Source organism: Salvelinus alpinus, chromosome 4, assembly GCF_045679555.1.
Source record: "Salvelinus alpinus chromosome 4, SLU_Salpinus.1, whole genome shotgun sequence".
In the NCBI taxonomy this organism is placed as follows: domain Eukaryota; kingdom Metazoa; phylum Chordata; class Actinopteri; order Salmoniformes; family Salmonidae; genus Salvelinus; species Salvelinus alpinus.
Genome location: NC_092089.1, coordinates 24,462,622 through 24,481,184, shown reverse-complemented (window position 1 = coordinate 24,481,184; position 18,563 = coordinate 24,462,622). Strand labels below are relative to the sequence as shown.

Sequence of the window (18,563 nt, the reverse complement as noted above, 5' to 3'; positions counted from 1 at the left end):
AAAAGGGTTGTAAACAAATTTGTGCACAAATATGAGATGAGCTTTTTGTGTGTATGGTACAATTCAGGGATCTTTCATTTCAGCTCATAAAACATGGGACCAAGACTTTAGATGTTTATATTTTTGTTCAGTATAGAATAGCCTGGTCTGGTGAGAAGAGGGAAGTCATAAAGATATCACCTTGTAAACCAGGTTTATCCTGTCTGTCACCAGGCCAGTCTGGCACCAGACCCCCATCACTTCCTGTGTCCAAACTTCCTAAGCTCGGAAAAAACTAAGTGCCTGACCAGCACACGAATGGTGAATTTCCAAATTGGTCAAAATTAGGTTAAGGTTAGGTTAAAGGTCAAGTTTTAGATTTGGTCTAATTGGGCTGTTTGCCAGAAAATTCCCCCTTAGTCTCTTCCATCTATGAATGAGACAGTCAAAATACACGCGCACCACGGTCTAAGAAAAGCACAGCTTTATTGGCAGATTAGACATAATGACAGTCAACATGAAACATGCAGTACATATGTGTTCATTATTTTTTTTAAATGACTGGAAATAATGCGATAAATACTTAATTCCATTTTGTACATTGTGTGGTTTATACACACAATTAATTATTCTTTAGCCACTTACCCAGAGTGGAGTATAATTTCACAGAGAGGTTACTGCAGGAAGCCCTTCTGGAGGACAAACAACATAAAAACATACGATCACTCAAAAAGAAATGCTCAGTAAAGCATTTTTATGGCACCATATTCCCTATAGTGCATTCTTCTCCCAAAGCTATACAGGGGATAGGGTGCCGTTTGGGATGCAGTCCTAGTGAACTACCTGGGCAGCATCTCCTCCAGGTCAGCCACTACGTAGGCCACCACCGCCCACAGGGCCGAACACAGGGTCATTTCTATGGGGCTCTGAACAGACATGGTGTCCCCGTTGGTGTGGTGGAACCAGAAGTATCTACTGTCTGCAACATGCAGGCTGGCTCCTGGAGGACAGACATGGTGTCCCCGTTGGTGTGGTGGAACCAGAGGTATCTACTGTCTGCAACATGCAGGCTGGCTCCTGGAGGACAGACATGGTGTCCCCGTTGGTGTGGTGGAACCAGAAGTATCTACTGTCTGCAACATGCAGGCTGGCTCCTGGAGGACAGACAGAACAGAACCGGTAAGGAGTCACTTACATCAATGTATTAACTATGGTTGGTTGGTGTGTATCTCAGTCCTTGAACGTACCATTATGACTGATTAAATGTGCAGTGCATACTGTATTCTCACCATGATCACTGTTGACAGAGCTAAACCCAGAGTTCATTACAAACCCATTATGTTATGCTTTCCCATTTCTTTTGCAAGTGAATGCGAGTAGGAGCAGGGGAACCAGAGCAGTAGAAGTGCATCTGGTAGCAGTTAGTGTTTAGCTTGGCAATCAGGTCCCTGTACAGTTTCCATTTGGAAACAGCACGATGCAGCAGCCCTTCCTGACACTAACATTCCCAAGATACTGCTAGGAATAAATCTAATGCCCTGTTAAACATCTAGCTTTCTGTCTTGTATTCTTCCTGACAGAGAGACTGTTAAACATCTAGCTTTCTGTCTTGTATTCTACCTGACAGAGAGACTGTTAAACATCTAGCTTTCTGTCTTGTATTCTTCCTGACAGAGAGACTGTTAAACATCTAGCTTTCTGTCTTGTATTCTTCCTGACAGAGAGACTGTTAAACATCTAGCTTTCTGTCTTGTATTCTACCTGACAGAGAGACTGTTAAACATCTAGCTTTCTGTCTTGTATTCTACCTGACAGAGAGACTGTTAAACATCTAGCTTTCTGTCTTGTATTCTTCCTGACAGAGAGACTGTTAAACATCTAGCTTTCTGTCTTGTATTCTTCCTGACAGAGAGACTGTTAAACATCTAGCTTTCTGTCTTGTATTCTACCTGACAGAGAGACTGTTAAACATCTAGCTTTCTGTCTTGTATTCTTCCTGACAGAGAGACTGTTAAACATCTAGCTTTCTGTCTTGTATTCTACCTGACAGAGAGACTGTTAAACATCTAGCTTTCTGTCTTGTATTCTACCTGACAGAGAGACTGTTAAACATCTAGCTTTCTGTCTTGTATTCTACCTGACAGAGAGACTGTTAAACATCTAGCTTTCTGTCTTGTATTCTACCTGACAGAGAGACTGTTAAACATCTAGCTTTCTGTCTTGTATTCTACCTGACAGAGAGACTGTTAAACATCTAGCTTTCTGTCTTGTATTCTACCTGACAGAGAGACTGTTAAACATCTAGCTTTCTGTCTTGTATTCTACCTGACAGAGAGACTGTTAAACATCTAGCTTTCTGTCTTGTATTCTACCTGACAGAGAGACTGTTAAACATCTAGCTTTCTGTCTTGTATTCTTCCTGACAGAGAGACTGTTAAACATCTAGCTTTCTGTCTTGTATTCTACCTGACAGAGAGACTGTTAAACATCTAGCTTTCTGTCTTGTATTCTACCTGACAGAGAGACTGTTAAACATCTAGCTTTCTGTCTTGTATTCTACCTGACAGAGAGACTGTTAAACATCTAGCTTTCTGTCTTGTATTCTACCTGACAGAGAGACTGTTAAACATCTAGCTTTCTGTCTTGTATTCTACCTGACAGAGAGACTGTTAAACATCTAGCTTTCTGTCTTGTATTCTTCCTGACAGAGAGACGGTTAAACATCTAGCTTTCTGTCTTGTATTCTTCCTGACAGAGAGACTGTTAAACATCTAGCTTTCTGTCTTGTATTCTACCTGACAGAGAGACTGTTAAACATCTAGCTTTCTGTCTTGTATTCTACCTGACAGAGAGACTGTTAAACATCTAGCTTTCTGTCTTGTATTCTTCCTGACAGAGAGACTGTTAAACATCTAGCTTTCTGTCTTGTATTCTACCTGACAGAGAGACTGTTAAACATCTAGCTTTCTGTCTTGTATTCTACCTGACAGAGAGACTGTTAAACATCTAGCTTTCTGTCTTGTATTCTTCCTGACAGAGAGACTGTTAAACATCTAGCTTTCTGTCTTGTATTCTACCTGACAGAGAGACTGTTAAACATCTAGCTTTCTGTCTTGTATTCTTCCTGACAGAGAGACTGTTAAACATCTAGCTTTCTGTCTTGTATTCTTCCTGACAGAGAGACTGTTAAACATCTAGCTTTCTGTCTTGTATTCTACCTGACAGAGAGACTGTTAAACATCTAGCTTTCTGTCTTGTATTCTACCTGACAGAGAGACTGTTAAACATCTAGCTTTCTGTCTTGTATTCTTCCTGACAGAGAGACTGTTAAACATCTAGCTTTCTGTCTTGTATTCTACCTGACAGAGAGACTGTTAAACATCTAGCTTTCTGTCTTGTATTCTACCTGACAGAGAGACTGTTAAACATCTAGCTTTCTGTCTTGTATTCTTCCTGACAGAGAGACTGTTAAACATCTAGCTTTCTGTCTTGTATTCTACCTGACAGAGAGACTGTTAAACATCTAGCTTTCTGTCTTGTATTCTACCTGACAGAGAGACTGTTAAACATCTAGCTTTCTGTCTTGTATTCTACCTGACAGAGAGAGACTTATGTCCTGTTAAACATCTAGCTTTCTGTCTTGTATTCTACCTGACAGAGAGACTGTTAAACATCTAGCTTTCTGTCTTGTATTCTACCTGACAGAGAGACGGTTAAACATCTAGCTTTCTGTCTTGTATTCTTCCTGACAGAGAGACTGTTAAACATCTAGCTTTCTGTCTTGTATTCTACCTGACAGAGAGACTGTTAAACATCTAGCTTTCTGTCTTGTATTCTACCTGACAGAGAGACTGTTAAACATCTAGCTTTCTGTCTTGTATTCTACCTGACAGAGACTGTTAAACATCTAGCTTTCTGTCTTGTATTCTACCTGACAGAGACTGTTAAACATCTAGCTTTCTGTCTTGTATTCTACCTGACAGAGAGACTGTTAAACATCTAGCTTTCTGTCTTGTATTCTACCTGACAGAGAGACTGTTAAACATCTAGCTTTCTGTCTTGTATTCTACCTGACAGAGAGACTGTTAAACATCTAGCTTTCTGTCTTGTATTCTTCCTGACAGAGAGACTGTTAAACATCTAGCTTTCTGTCTTGTATTCTACCTGACAGAGAGACTGTTAAACATCTAGCTTTCTGTCTTGTATTCTTCCTGACAGAGAGACTGTTAAACATCTAGCTTTCTGTCTTGTATTCTTCCTGACAGAGAGACTGTTAAACATCTAGCTTTCTGTCTTGTATTCTACCTGACAGAGAGACTGTTAAACATCTAGCTTTCTGTCTTGTATTCTACCTGACAGAGAGACTGTTAAACATCTAGCTTTCTGTCTTGTATTCTTCCTGACAGAGAGACTGTTAAACATCTAGCTTTCTGTCTTGTATTCTACCTGACAGAGAGACTGTTAAACATCTAGCTTTCTGTCTTGTATTCTACCTGACAGAGAGACGGTTAAACATCTAGCTTTCTGTCTTGTATTCTTCCTGACAGAGAGACTGTTAAACATCTAGCTTTCTGTCTTGTATTCTACCTGACAGAGAGACTGTTAAACATCTAGCTTTCTGTCTTGTATTCTACCTGACAGAGAGACGGTTAAACATCTAGCTTTCTGTCTTGTATTCTTCCTGACAGAGAGACTGTTAAACATCTAGCTTTCTGTCTTGTATTCTTCCTGACAGAGAGACTGTTAAACATCTAGCTTTCTGTCTTGTATTCTACCTGACAGAGAGACTGTTAAACATCTAGCTTTCTGTCTTGTATTCTTCCTGACAGAGAGACTGTTAAACATCTAGCTTTCTGTCTTGTATTCTACCTGACAGAGAGACGGTTAAACATCTAGCTTTCTGTCTTGTATTCTACCTGACAGAGAGCCTGTTAAACATCTAGCTTTCTGTCTTGTATTCTTCCTGACAGAGAGACTGTTAAACATCTAGCTTTCTGTCTTGTATTCTACCTGACAGAGAGACTGTTAAACATCTAGCTTTCTGTCTTGTATTCTTCCTGACAGAGAGACTGTTAAACATCTAGCTTTCTGTCTTGTATTCTACCTGACAGAGAGACTGTTAAACATCTAGCTTTCTGTCTTGTATTCTACCTGACAGAGAGACTGTTAAACATCTAGCTTTCTGTCTTGTATTCTACCTGACAGAGAGACTGTTAAACATCTAGCTTTCTGTCTTGTATTCTACCTGACAGAGAGACTGTTAAACATCTAGCTTTCTGTCTTGTATTCTACCTGACAGAGAGACTGTTAAACATCTAGCTTTCTGTCTTGTATTCTTCCTGACAGAGAGACTGTTAAACATCTAGCTTTCTGTCTTGTATTCTACCTGACAGAGAGACTGTTAAACATCTAGCTTTCTGTCTTGTATTCTACCTGACAGAGAGACTGTTAAACATCTAGCTTTCTGTCTTGTATTCTACCTGACAGAGAGACTGTTAAACATCTAGCTTTCTGTCTTGTATTCTACCTGACAGAGAGACTGTTAAACATCTAGCTTTCTGTCTTGTATTCTACCTGACAGAGAGACTGTTAAACATCTAGCTTTCTGTCTTGTATTCTACCTGACAGAGAGACTGTTAAACATCTAGCTTTCTGTCTTGTATTCTACCTGACAGAGAGACTGTTAAACATCTAGCTTTCTGTCTTGTATTCTACCTGACAGAGAGACTGTTAAACATCTAGCTTTCTGTCTTGTATTCTACCTGACAGAGAGAGCTGTTAAACATCTAGCTTTCTGTCTTGTATTCTTCCTGACAGAGAGACTGTTAAACATCTAGCTTTCTGTCTTGTATTCTTCCTGACAGAGAGACTGTTAAACATCTAGCTTTCTGTCTTGTATTCTACCTGACAGAGAGACTGTTAAACATCTAGCTTTCTGTCTTGTATTCTACCTGACAGAGAGACTGTTAAACATCTAGCTTTCTGTCTTGTATTCTACCTGACAGAGAGACTGTTAAACATCTAGCTTTCTGTCTTGTATTCTACCTGACAGAGAGACTGTTAAACATCTAGCTTTCTGTCTTGTATTCTACCTGACAGAGAGACTGTTAAACATCTAGCTTTCTGTCTTGTATTCTACCTGACAGAGAGACTGTTAAACATCTAGCTTTCTGTCTTGTATTCTTCCTGACAGAGAGACTGTTAAACATCTAGCTTTCTGTCTTGTATTCTACCTGACAGAGAGACTGTTAAACATCTAGCTTTCTGTCTTGTATTCTACCTGACAGAGAGACTGTTAAACATCTAGCTTTCTGTCTTGTATTCTACCTGACAGAGAGACTGTTAAACATCTAGCTTTCTGTCTTGTATTCTTCCTGACAGAGAGACTGTTAAACATCTAGCTTTCTGTCTTGTATTCTACCTGACAGAGAGACTTGTTAAACATCTAGCTTTCTGTCTTGTATTCTACCTGACAGAGAGACTGTTAAACATCTAGCTTTCTGTCTTGTATTCTACCTGACAGAGAGACTGTTAAACATCTAGCTTTCTGTCTTGTATTCTTCCTGACAGAGAGACTGTTAAACATCTAGCTTTCTGTCTTGTATTCTACCTGACAGAGAGACTGTTAAACATCTAGCTTTCTGTCTTGTATTCTTCCTGACAGAGAGACTGTTAAACATCTAGCTTTCTGTCTTGTATTCTACCTGACAGAGAGACTGTTAAACATCTAGCTTTCTGTCTTGTATTCTACCTGACAGAGAGAGACTTATGTCCTGTTAAACATCTAGCTTTCTGTCTTGTATTCTACCTGACAGAGAGACTGTTAAACATCTAGCTTTCTGTCTTGTATTCTTCCTGACAGAGAGACTGTTAAACATCTAGCTTTCTGTCTTGTATTCTACCTGACAGAGAGACTGTTAAACATCTAGCTTTCTGTCTTGTATTCTACCTGACAGAGAGCCTGTTAAACATCTAGCTTTCTGTCTTGTATTCTTCCTGACAGAGAGACTGTTAAACATCTAGCTTTCTGTCTTGTATTCTACCTGACAGAGAGACTGTTAAACATCTAGCTTTCTGTCTTGTATTCTACCTGACAGAGAGACTGTTAAACATCTAGCTTTCTGTCTTGTATTCTACCTGACAGAGAGACTGTTAAACATCTAGCTTTCTGTCTTGTATTCTACCTGACAGAGAGACTGTTAAACATCTAGCTTTCTGTCTTGTATTCTACCTGACAGAGAGACGGTTAAACATCTAGCTTTCTGTCTTGTATTCTTCCTGACAGAGAGACTGTTAAACATCTAGCTTTCTGTCTTGTATTCTACCTGACAGAGAGACTGTTAAACATCTAGCTTTCTGTCTTGTATTCTACCTGACAGAGAGCCTGTTAAACATCTAGCTTTCTGTCTTGTATTCTACCTGACAGAGAGCCTGTTAAACATCTAGCTTTCTGTCTTGTATTCTTCCTGACAGAGAGACTGTTAAACATCTAGCTTTCTGTCTTGTATTCTACCTGACAGAGAGACTGTTAAACATCTAGCTTTCTGTCTTGTATTCTTCCTGACAGAGAGACTGTTAAACATCTAGCTTTCTGTCTTGTATTCTACCTGACAGAGAGACTGTTAAACATCTAGCTTTCTGTCTTGTATTCTTCCTGACAGAGAGACTGTTAAACATCTAGCTTTCTGTCTTGTATTCTACCTGACAGAGAGCCTGTTAAACATCTAGCTTTCTGTCTTGTATTCTACCTGACAGAGAGACTGTTAAACATCTAGCTTTCTGTCTTGTATTCTACCTGACAGAGAGACTGTTAAACATCTAGCTTTCTGTCTTGTATTCTACCTGACAGAGAGACTGTTAAACATCTAGCTTTCTGTCTTGTATTCTACCTGACAGAGAGACTGTTAAACATCTAGCTTTCTGTCTTGTATTCTACCTGACAGAGAGACTGTTAAACATCTAGCTTTCTGTCTTGTATTCTACCTGACAGAGAGACTGTTAAACATCTAGCTTTCTGTCTTGTATTCTACCTGACAGAGAGACTGTTAAACATCTAGCTTTCTGTCTTGTATTCTTCCTGACAGAGAGACTGTTAAACATCTAGCTTTCTGTCTTGTATTCTTCCTGACAGAGAGACTGTTAAACATCTAGCTTTCTGTCTTGTATTCTACCTGACAGAGAGACTGTTAAACATCTAGCTTTCTGTCTTGTATTCTACCTGACAGAGAGACTGTTAAACATCTAGCTTTCTGTCTTGTATTCTTCCTGACAGAGAGACTGTTAAACATCTAGCTTTCTGTCTTGTATTCTACCTGACAGAGAGACTGTTAAACATCTAGCTTTCTGTCTTGTATTCTACCTGATAGAGAGCCTGTTAAACATCTAGCTTTCTGTCTTGTATTCTTCCTGACAGAGAGACTGTTAAACATCTAGCTTTCTGTCTTGTATTCTACCTGACAGAGAGACTGTTAAACATCTAGCTTTCTGTCTTGTATTCTACCTGACAGAGAGACTGTTAAACATCTAGCTTTCTGTCTTGTATTCTACCTGACAGAGAGACTGTTAAACATCTAGCTTTCTGTCTTATATTCTACCTGACAGAGAGAGACTTATGTCCTGTTAAACATCTAGCTTTCTGTCTTGTATTCTACCTGATAGAGAGACGGTTAAACATCTAGCTTTCTGTCTTGTATTCTACCTGACAGAGAGACTGTTAAACATCTAGCTTTCTGTCTTGTATTCTACCTGACAGAGAGACTGTTAAACATCTAGCTTTCTGTCTTGTATTCTTCCTGACAGAGAGACTGTTAAACATCTAGCTTTCTGTCTTGTATTCTTCCTGACAGAGAGACTGTTAAACATCTAGCTTTCTGTCTTGTATTCTACCTGACAGAGAGACTGTTAAACATCTAGCTTTCTGTCTTGTATTCTACCTGACAGAGAGACTGTTAAACATCTAGCTTTCTGTCTTGTATTCTACCTGACAGAGAGACTGTTAAACATCTAGCTTTCTGTCTTGTATTCTACCTGACAGAGAGCCTGTTAAACATCTAGCTTTCTGTCTTGTATTCTACCTGACAGAGAGACTGTTAAACATCTAGCTTTCTGTCTTGTATTCTACCTGACAGAGAGACTGTTAAACATCTAGCTTTCTGTCTTGTATTCTACCTGACAGAGAGACTGTTAAACATCTAGCTTTCTGTCTTGTATTCTACCTGACAGAGAGAGACTTATGTCCTGTTAAACATCTAGCTTTCTGTCTTGTATTCTACCTGACAGAGAGACTGTTAAACATCTAGCTTTCTGTCTTGTATTCTTCCTGACAGAGAGACTGTTAAACATCTAGCTTTCTGTCTTGTATTCTACCTGACAGAGAGACTGTTAAACATCTAGCTTTCTGTCTTGTATTCTACCTGACAGAGAGCCGGTTAAACATCTAGCTTTCTGTCTTGTATTCTACCTGACAGAGAGCCTGTTAAACATCTAGCTTTCTGTCTTGTATTCTTCCTGACAGAGAGACTGTTAAACATCTAGCTTTCTGTCTTGTATTCTACCTGACAGAGAGACTGTTAAACATCTAGCTTTCTGTCTTGTATTCTACCTGACAGAGAGACTGTTAAACATCTAGCTTTCTGTCTTGTATTCTTCCTGACAGAGAGACTGTTAAACATCTAGCTTTCTGTCTTGTATTCTTCCTGACAGAGAGACTGTTAAACATCTAGCTTTCTGTCTTGTATTCTACCTGACAGAGAGACTGTTAAACATCTAGCTTTCTGTCTTGTATTCTACCTGACAGAGAGACTGTTAAACATCTAGCTTTCTGTCTTGTATTCTTCCTGACAGAGAGAGACTGTTAAACATCTAGCTTTCTGTCTTGTATTCTTCCTGACAGAGAGAGACTGTTAAACATCTAGCTTTCTGTCTTGTATTCTACCTGACAGAGAGACTGTTAAACATCTAGCTTTCTGTCTTGTATTCTTCCTGACAGAGAGACTGTTAAACATCTAGCTTTCTGTCTTGTATTCTACCTGACAGAGAGACTGTTAAACATCTAGCTTTCTGTCTTGTATTCTACCTGACAGAGAGACTGTTAAACATCTAGCTTTCTGTCTTGTATTCTACCTGACAGAGAGACTGTTAAACATCTAGCTTTCTGTCTTGTATTCTACCTGACAGAGAGACTGTTAAACATCTAGCTTTCTGTCTTGTATTCTACCTGACAGAGAGACTGTTAAACATCTAGCTTTCTGTCTTGTATTCTTCCTGACAGAGAGACTGTTAAACATCTAGCTTTCTGTCTTGTATTCTTCCTGACAGAGAGACTGTTAAACATCTAGCTTTCTGTCTTGTATTCTACCTGACAGAGAGACTGTTAAACATCTAGCTTTCTGTCTTGTATTCTACCTGACAGAGAGACTGTTAAACATCTAGCTTTCTGTCTTGTATTCTACCTGATAGACAGCCTGTTAAACATCTAGCTTTCTGTCTTGTATTCTTCCTGACAGAGAGACTGTTAAACATCTAGCTTTCTGTCTTGTATTCTACCTGACAGAGAGAGACTTATGTCCTGTTAAACATCTAGCTTTCTGTCTTGTATTCTACCTGATAGAGAGACTGTTAAACATCTAGCTTTCTGTCTTGTATTCTACCTGACAGAGAGACTGTTAAACATCTAGCTTTCTGTCTTGTATTCTACCTGACAGAGAGACTGTTAAACATCTAGCTTTCTGTCTTGTATTCTACCTGACAGAGAGACTGTTAAACATCTAGCTTTCTGTCTTGTATTCTACCTGACAGAGAGACGGTTAAACATCTAGCTTTCTGTCTTGTATTCTACCTGACAGAGAGCCTGTTAAACATCTAGCTTTCTGTCTTGTATTCTACCTGACAGAGAGACTGTTAAACATCTAGCTTTCTGTCTTGTATTCTTCCTGACAGAGAGACTGTTAAACATCTAGCTTTCTGTCTTGTATTCTACCTGACAGAGAGACTGTTAAACATCTAGCTTTCTGTCTTGTATTCTACCTGACAGAGAGACTGTTAAACATCTAGCTTTCTGTCTTGTATTCTTCCTGACAGAGAGACTGTTAAACATCTAGCTTTCTGTCTTGTATTCTACCTGACAGAGAGAGACTGTTAAACATCTAGCTTTCTGTCTTGTATTCTACCTGACAGAGAGACTGTTAAACATCTAGCTTTCTGTCTTGTATTCTACCTGACAGAGAGCCTGTTAAACATCTAGCTTTCTGTCTTGTATTCTACCTGACAGAGAGACTGTTAAACATCTAGCTTTCTGTCTTGTATTCTACCTGACAGAGAGACTGTTAAACATCTAGCTTTCTGTCTTGTATTCTACCTGACAGAGAGACTGTTAAACATCTAGCTTTCTGTCTTGTATTCTACCTGACAGAGAGCCTGTTAAACATCTAGCTTTCTGTCTTGTATTCTACCTGACAGAGAGCCTGTTAAACATCTAGCTTTCTGTCTTGTATTCTACCTGACAGAGAGACTGTTAAACATCTAGCTTTCTGTCTTGTATTCTACCTGACAGAGAGAGACTTATGTCCTGTTAAACATCTAGCTTTCTGTCTTGTATTCTACCTGACAGAGAGACTGTTAAACATCTAGCTTTCTGTCTTGTATTCTACCTGACAGAGAGACTGTTAAACATCTAGCTTTCTGTCTTGTATTCTTCCTGACAGAGAGACTGTTAAACATCTAGCTTTCTGTCTTGTATTCTACCTGACAGAGAGACTGTTAAACATCTAGCTTTCTGTCTTGTATTCTTCCTGACAGAGAGACTGTTAAACATCTAGCTTTCTGTCTTGTATTCTACCTGACAGAGAGACTGTTAAACATCTAGCTTTCTGTCTTGTATTCTACCTGATAGAGACTGTTAAACATCTAGCTTTCTGTCTTGTATTCTACCTGACAGAGAGACTGTTAAACATCTAGCTTTCTGTCTTGTATTCTACCTGATAGAGACTGTTAAACATCTAGCTTTCTGTCTTGTATTCTTCCTGACAGAGAGACTGTTAAACATCTAGCTTTCTGTCTTGTATTCTACCTGACAGAGAGACGGTTAAACATCTAGCTTTCTGTCTTGTATTCTACCTGACAGAGAGACTGTTAAACATCTAGCTTTCTGTCTTGTATTCTACCTGACAGAGAGACTGTTAAACATCTAGCTTTCTGTCTTGTATTCTACCTGACAGAGAGAGACTGTTAAACATCTAGCTTTCTGTCTTGTATTCTACCTGACAGAGAGACTGTTAAACATCTAGCTTTCTGTCTTGTATTCTACCTGACAGAGAGACTGTTAAACATCTAGCTTTCTGTCTTGTATTCTACCTGACAGAGAGAGACTGTTAAACATCTAGCTTTCTGTCTTGTATTCTACCTGACAGAGAGACTGTTAAACATCTAGCTTTCTGTCTTGTATTCTACCTGACAGAGAGACTGTTAAACATCTAGCTTTCTGTCTTGTATTCTACCTGACAGAGAGACTGTTAAACATCTAGCTTTCTGTCTTGTATTCTACCTGACAGAGAGACTGTTAAACATCTAGCTTTCTGTCTTGTATTCTACCTGACAGAGAGACTGTTAAACATCTAGCTTTCTGTCTTGTATTCTACCTGACAGAGAGAGACTGTTAAACATCTAGCTTTCTGTCTTGTATTCTACCTGACAGAGAGACTGTTAAACATCTAGCTTTCTGTCTTGTATTCTACCTGACAGAGAGCCTGTTAAACATCTAGCTTTCTGTCTTGTATTCTACCTGACAGAGAGCCTGTTAAATATCTAGCTTTCTGTCTTGTATTCTTCCTGACAGAGAGACTGTTAAACATCTAGCTTTCTGTCTTGTATTCTACCTGACAGAGAGCCTGTTAAATATCTAGCTTTCTGTCTTGTATTCTACCTGACAGAGAGACTGTTAAACATCTAGCTTTCTGTCTTGTATTCTACCTGACAGAGAGACTGTTAAACATCTAGCTTTCTGTCTTGTATTCTACCTGACAGAGAGACTGTTAAACATCTAGCTTTCTGTCTTGTATTCTTCCTGACAGAGAGACTGTTAAACATCTAGCTTTCTGTCTTGTATTCTTCCTGACAGAGAGACTGTTAAACATCTAGCTTTCTGTCTTGTATTCTACCTGACAGAGAGACTGTTAAACATCTAGCTTTCTGTCTTGTATTCTACCTGACAGAGAGACTGTTAAACATCTAGCTTTCTGTCTTGTATTCTACCTGACAGAGAGACTGTTAAACATCTAGCTTTCTGTCTTGTATTCTACCTGACAGAGAGACTGTTAAACATCTAGCTTTCTGTCTTGTATTCTACCTGACAGAGAGACTGTTAAACATCTAGCTTTCTGTCTTGTATTCTACCTGACAGAGAGACTGTTAAACATCTAGCTTTCTGTCTTGTATTCTTCCTGACAGAGAGACTGTTAAACATCTAGCTTTCTGTCTTGTATTCTACCTGACAGAGAGACTGTTAAACATCTAGCTTTCTGTCTTGTATTCTTCCTGACAGAGAGACTGTTAAACATCTAGCTTTCTGTCTTGTATTCTACCTGACAGAGAGACTGTTAAACATCTAGCTTTCTGTCTTGTATTCTACCTGACAGAGAGACTGTTAAACATCTAGCTTTCTGTCTTGTATTCTTCCTGACAGAGAGACTGTTAAACATCTAGCTTTCTGTCTTGTATTCTACCTGACAGAGAGACTGTTAAACATCTAGCTTTCTGTCTTGTATTCTACCTGACAGAGAGACTGTTAAACATCTAGCTTTCTGTCTTGTATTCTACCTGACAGAGAGACTGTTAAACATCTAGCTTTCTGTCTTGTATTCTACCTGACAGAGAGACTGTTAAACATCTAGCTTTCTGTCTTGTATTCTTCCTGACAGAGAGACTGTTATGTCCTTTCCCCTTTATGTTGATTTGTAAGGACAATCCAGAAGTGAAATAGGGAGACAATGCTAGGAGAGAGACTGGCTCTGGTGGTACTGATGTGGGAAGCAACTGTAGTCTCAACCATGTTCCCAAATCCACTGTAACAGAGAGAAAAAGTAACAACATTTTCACTCTGGAAAAATGAAGGAATGTGTGTAGTGAAAGGTCATTGGATGGAGCTGCATTACATTTAGTGTGAATCCCAAATGGCACCATATTCCCTACATAGTGTACTACTTTTGACCATAGACATATGGGTCCTGTTCAAAAGTAGTGCACTATATGGGGAATAGGGTGCCATTTGGGACGAACACATAGCCTTTTTGCCATTATGTGAAATGAGAGTGAGGTGTTTGGACAGCTGGTTCGGTGATTCATTTGTTTAACATTGTGGCTTTTCACAGTGAACAGCCCCTCTCTTGGTTACACCATTCATCCACCCAGAATAGTTACTTTTCCACTGAGATAAGGTGATGTCATTCCTGAAACATTTCCTTTACAGTAGAAGGCTGACCTGTTATAACAAGTCTTTATACAGGTGTGGTTACACTGTGTCTGGGTAAGGCTGAGGACAGTCAAAGACTCGTCTATTAGCTGGACTGATGGAGGGAGAAGTGGGCTCATCAGATTACTGTAGAGGTCTGGGCCTGTGGTCATAAAGCGTCTCAGCGTACGGTATGAGTGCTGATCTAGAATCAGTTTTGTCTTTTCGATCATAATGAATAGGATTATATGGATGGGACGGGGAGGGACCTGATCCTAGATCAGCACATCTAGCCTACTCTGAGACACTTTATGAATTCTAAAACATCCTCTCCCTCTACTGGTTCCTAATGAGCTTCATTGTTTATCTCCACCTCAGCTTGAAGGGATCCAAAACAACTGTGTTGGATGAAACCCATGTTAATTAAGTAGGTTAGAGTTAACACATGCTGGTAGGCTGAGGCCATCTCTCTCTCTCTCTCTCTCTCTCACACCCTTTATTTAGTCTACAGACAAGTTTCTGCTGTCATAGCAAATATCAGCAAAACAAATACGTTACTGGGGATGTGTTTCATAGTACACTTCCTCTTCCCTGTCATACCAAATGATTTGGTTGCTTACAGACTGTAGCAACGCTAGTTCTTTTTAAAATCGGAGTACATAGCATATTTCACTTCCATATAAATGTTATTTGAGAAACTGATCAACTCCACAAAAATGACCACAGAGACAATGTGGAACTGAATGTTCAATTGGTCTAGAAATAATGTGCTACTTCCTCTTTAAAAAGGTCAAAAGCACTTCTGCAGAAGGGGAACATGGCTTGTTAATTTGACAAAGGTCACAGAGACACAGGTGGAACAAGAGTCAAATAGACTACGAGGAAGTCTCCTCAGCTTATCTCCCTGACAGACAACAGAAGGTAGTCTACACACCTGGCTCCTACTGACTCAGACAGACAGACAACAGAAGAGTCTACACACCTGGCTCCTACTGACTCAGACAGACAGACAACAGAAGAGTCTACACACCTGGCTCCTACTGACTCAGACAGACAGACAACAGAAGAGTCTACACACCTGGCTCCTACTGACTCAGACAGACAGACAACAGAAGAGTCTACACACCTGGCTCCTACTGACTCAGACAGACAGACAACAGAAGAGTCTACACACCTGGCACGCCGGCATCCATCCACATCTCTATATCAATTCCCTCTCCGTGTTCCTCCAGGGTGGTGGTGTTGATGGGCTTCAGTAGCTTCATCACCTCAGCCATGACAGCCCGGGCCTGGGCTGAGCCTGTGAACTGCAGCCCCAGGGGGGTGAAGGTACCCATGTCAGACTCCATCACTAGGTTAAAGTTAGAGATGTTCACCTGGGGGACAGCAGAATAGGTATACAATCGTAAATAATCATTGATTGGAATTATATTGTGCTTTTCCAGTGCTGAAAGTGCTTTATATTGTATAACTTTATAATTTTGCTGGACCCCAGGAAGAATTGCTGCTGCCTTGGTAGAAACTAATGGGGATCCATAATAAATACAAATATATAGTAAGGTGGGAAACTCCCCTCTTCAACCGCAAACGTGTAGCATTCTTGGATGATGCACGACAACCATTTTGTACCAGAACGCACACCACACGCCCAACACACAGAGAAATACATTTGTACATTCATCTCTCCTGGCTGTTGATTTATTTGGCCAGCGTTCGAGCTAAAAAGCTTTACCAGGATGTGAGAGAAGTAGGGTGAAAAGACTGGACCATCACCCCCCATTCAGACACTGGATGACAAATACGCTTCTGCAAGGGAGAGCGCATAGAATGTCCCACAAAGTGGAATAGAAACACCAACTCCATGATAGTCAATGCAGATTCCTCTTTGATAAACACCACGGGAACGTTTGCTGCAAACGTCAATGCAGGGCCAGCTGGGATCTAAGACAGTGGTATTCAAAGTCGGGGGCACGGAAACAAAAATGTAAAGAACAGATTATTGTAGGGGACAACATGCAAACATTTTTGAGAAAGATAATTAGATAAATAAAATGTTATTGAGTAAATGTATTTATTGGTTTCTTTTCATTTTGATAAGAGATGAAAGTGTAATGAATTGAAGGTCTTAGTTTATGTAAGAATTGAAATGTACCAATTTTTTAAGTTTTGTCATAATTTCTGGGGTGGGTTCACGAGAAATTAGAGCGAAAGAAAAAGGGGTCCCCAGAAATTCTGGTGAAAAAAAAAAAATGGGGTCCCTGCTGAAAAAGATTGAATACCACTGATGTAGTGTAGTGGACATTTAGTGTTGTATACTGAAGCTTTTGGAGAAATCTGAGGAAATAGATTGTAGTTGGATCCAGTGCAGGCCAGGGAGAAGGTGGGTCTCTGGTCAGAGTCAGGATGTAAACCCTCTGTTCCCCTCTAACCTCTGGCCATTCTGATTCCGTTCACATTAGAACAAGCTGATGTAGATGAAAAGCCATCAGCTATTGATAATAAAATGCTATTACTGGTACGCACACAATCTGAAGGAGACTGGGGTCAACGATTCAAAATGTAAGAACGACCACATAATAGCTGTGCTGTTTCATCCTCTACCCCTCTACGCAGTGGACCCCTGTGTGTGTGTGTGTGTGTGTAAGAATCTAAAGCGGAGAGAACAGAAGTCTTAAATCTAGCCAAAAAAGGATCTTATAGGACATTGCTAGTCAACTCTGACCCTACGAGTTCCGCAGCCTGCTCATTTGCAGGTCTAAAATCAGTCCCTGATTAGAGGGGAACAATGAAACAAAGCAGTGGAACTGACTTCCAGGTCCAGAGTTGAGTTTGAGGGCTATAGGATGTACTGTATGATAGGAGGATACTGGTTAGAGTGTACAAGTTTAATCGACAGTAAAAAGCCAACAAGGTAGAAAGGTACCTTGTGAAGCTGGAAGTACTGTTGCGCTCCAACCCCTCCCTGCTCCTCTGCAGACCACAGCACTGTCCGGAGGGTTCTTCTGGGACGCAGACCTGGACACGCAATCACAATTCATACATGGGCCACAACCATTTCAACAAAGCAGCAATACAGAAAGAGCTTTACAACAAATGGATTCCCTTTTCCTCAGCAACCCGTGGGCTGTTTAATATTCCATATATTCAGCAGAACATTCCTATTCACCAGACCCTAGTCAATATTCACTGCAATGATGAGCCCCAGTCATAGATAAGACTTCCAGAGACAACTTATCTGATTTGGGTTTCAGCCTGTGTGTTATTCTAGAAGTGACCCCCCCCCCCCCGAGGCTACTACTTTATGTGGGCTACAAAGGACAGCAGGCCACTCCCTTCCTATAGAGGTCCTCTAATATAACTCTGTAGCCTACACCCTCATCTGACATCAGTGCCATGTCTAGGGTTCAGTCCCAAATGGCAACCTATTCTCTATGTAGTGCACTACTGTTAGGCCCTGGTGAACAGTACTGGACTATATAGGGAATAGGGTGCCATTTGGGACGTAGCTGAACAAAGCCCAAGGGACCAATTATTGCTCCGTGGCTTCATCTTGACTAAAAGTTTCATTGATGATAGGTCCTCTTCTTTAATAGCGGGCAAAGCTGAGCATATTCCAGCCAAGTACTTTACTATGCATCCATCCATCCGCAAGAATGAACAATAAAGCAGCGACTGGTTATTATTGTCCAGACATTAAAATGTCTTCACATATTCAATGGGAATGACATAGTTTCCATTGCAACATTAGTGGAAAAAGGAAAGTTTCTCTCAAGTCAACGTTAAGGCTTTCGGTCAGAGAGCACAAACAGCTTGGTGGTCTACTTTACGTGTCTAATTACACTTCATGTGGAAAAAATAAGTCATACTTCATTAAGTGAACAATGACCAGAAAAAGAATGAAGTAAGCCATGCTAATTGCTATATTTTATGAGTCAGCAGACCGCAGTTTAAATGCATTTTCAAGTGTACGTCACCAAGAGTGCTGATCTAGGATCAGGTCTCTCCTGTCCATTTTATCTTACTCATAGTTATGTAAAAGACTAAACTGATTGATCGTAAATCAGCACTCCTACTCTGAGACGCGTGATACATAAGGCCCCTGATCACAAAACAGCTTCAAAAGATGCCAATAGACTCAATA

General features: G+C 40.0%; 1 protein-coding gene across 5 annotated transcripts in view; it reads right to left on the bottom strand.

Annotated features, from left to right (window-relative positions):
- Positions 1-448: 448 nt before the first annotated feature.
- Positions 449-18,563, bottom strand: part of LOC139573106 (carboxypeptidase Q-like) — a 48,667-nt gene continuing 30,552 nt past the window's right edge. For 3 of the 5 annotated variants that reach the window (XM_071396195.1, XM_071396191.1, XM_071396196.1), the window contains exons 6-9: positions 17,346-17,437; positions 15,597-15,798; positions 823-979; positions 449-671 (exon numbers count right to left, since the gene is read on the bottom strand). In XM_071396195.1, coding sequence (XP_071252296.1) covers positions 602-671; positions 823-979; positions 15,597-15,798; positions 17,346-17,437 — 521 coding nt within the window. In that variant the 3' untranslated portion in view covers positions 449-601. Of the gene's footprint in view, positions 1,134-15,596; positions 15,799-17,345; positions 17,438-18,563 lie in introns of all 5 variants that reach the window. The other 2 variants (XM_071396193.1, XM_071396194.1) reach the window with 2 other exon arrangements.